The sequence below is a fragment of the Neltuma alba genome, unplaced genomic scaffold, assembly GCF_004799145.2.
Source record: "Neltuma alba isolate B1F8T4 unplaced genomic scaffold, ASM479914v2 tig00012065_pilon, whole genome shotgun sequence".
In the NCBI taxonomy this organism is placed as follows: Eukaryota; Viridiplantae; Streptophyta; class Magnoliopsida; order Fabales; family Fabaceae; genus Neltuma; species Neltuma alba.
The window spans coordinates 53,892-55,444 of NW_021636626.1; the positions used below are offsets into that span (position 1 = coordinate 53,892).

The 1,553-nt window shown below is 40.6% G+C and overlaps 1 protein-coding gene across 1 annotated transcript; it reads left to right on the forward strand.

Annotated features, from left to right (window-relative positions):
* Window positions 1-207: 207 nt before the first annotated feature.
* Window positions 208-1,183, forward strand: LOC114721757 (glutathione S-transferase U9-like). The gene is made up of 2 exons (XM_028907609.1): window positions 208-559; window positions 802-1,183. The coding sequence occupies exons 1-2, from the start codon at window positions 242-244 to the stop codon at window positions 1,180-1,182; spliced, it is 699 nt and encodes a 232-aa protein (XP_028763442.1). The 5' UTR covers window positions 208-241; the 3' UTR covers window position 1,183.
* The last annotated feature ends 370 nt before the right edge of the window (window positions 1,184-1,553 follow it).

A 1,553-nucleotide genomic window follows, 5' to 3' on the forward strand; every position in this document is an offset into this window, starting at 1 on the left:
AACACTCCAATACCATCAAATTTCACTCTCCAAGTGTGAAAATATATTCCTCATCTTAGACCAAAGGATTCTTGCAGAGCACGTAATTGATTCTTCATGGTCAACTCCTTATCCTGAAAGCCATATGGCATTTGAAAACAGGGCAACGGCCAAGTCAACAACTTGGGAAGCAAGCTTGAAAAACTATTTGGAACCTATAAAAATTTTCCCGTTACAGGGAAATAATTGTTGCTAGAGAGCTATGGAGAACCAGAAGGTGATCCTGCATGGAATGTGGATTAGCCCTTATGTGAAGAGGGTAGAGTTGGCCTTAAAGCTGAAGAACATCCCTTTTGATTACGTTGAGGAAGATTTGAGCAACAAAAGTGAGTTGCTTCTCAGGTACAATCCGGTGTACAAGAAAGTTCCTGTCCTTGTCCACAATGGAAACCCCATTTGTGAGTCATACGTCATCCTTGAGTACATTGACGAGACCTGGAAACATGGCCCCAGATTGATGCCTGAGGATCCCTATAGAAGAGCTCAAGTACGCTTCTGGTCTAAGTTCATCCAGGATCAGGTAATTTTTCATCTTGGGTCATCCGTGTGTGAGAGTGTGTGTGTGTGTGTGTGTCAGAGTAGAGATTATTACTGCTTCAGAGCTTCCATAAATAAGCTTTGCTGTAATCTTTGTTAACTGTTTCTAAGTGACTTTGTTGCCCCGGTAAGTTAGTGGAAAAGAAGGATTACACTGAGCCAAACTCTAGGAAACACTTTTTGTCTGATTGCCGCATTTTGCTTTGGTCAAAATTGCCGTTGCAGTTATTTGGAGCATATGTCTCAGTAGTAAAAACCGAAGGAGAAGCGCAGCAGAAGGCCATGAAAGAGATGGAGGAGAAATTGGGGTTGCTGGAGAATGGGATGAAGAAGTATTTCCCAAGTGGCAAACCAGAAGTGAACGAGAACAACGCTGGAGTGCTTGACATCATGTTTTGCTCTCTGCTCGGACCCTACAAGTCACAGGAAGAGGCTCTGGGTGTGAAGTTGTTAGATGCAGACAAGTTTCCTGTGTTGTTCTCTTGGCTAATGGCTCTGGTTCAGCTCCAAGTGGTGAAAGAGGCAACCCCACCTCATGAAAAAGTGGTCCAGTTTCTTCAGTTCGTTCGCCACTCTGCTCTTCGTTCTACTACTTCAGCTTCATAATCGATCAATTTTCATAATCGATCATGCCTTCAAATGGAGGCTTTCTTATGACCAGTTACTTGTAGTCTCTTGTCTCTGTATGTGTGCTCATATATGTCTGAATAAATGTATTTGCGTGTACGTGCTTGCTTCTTCAGAACAATTACAGGATATATGTGCCAATAAAATGCCAATACGCGAGTTTAATTTTATCGTTGCGAGCTAAGTCTTTACTGGATAATTTTGAAATTCTTATATTTTACTAGTTCTTTCTTCTTCTTTTTTTTTTTCGTTGCCAACTACTCCCTTCAGTCCTATTTATGAGTTTCAAATTAGAAGAGAGGTGTGATTTATTTTATAAATTTTAATTTAGTATTTGTCTTAATATTTAA

Bases quoted from the DNA above. Each gene is read 5' to 3' on its own strand.
- LOC114721757 (XM_028907609.1), top strand. From the start codon at position 242: ATGGAGAACCAGAAGGTGATCCTGCATGGAATGTGGATTAGCCCTTAT. The intron at 560-801 runs GTAATTTTTCAT...TTGCCGTTGCAG, and splicing joins CTAAGTTCATCCAGGATCAG to TTATTTGGAGCATATGTCTC.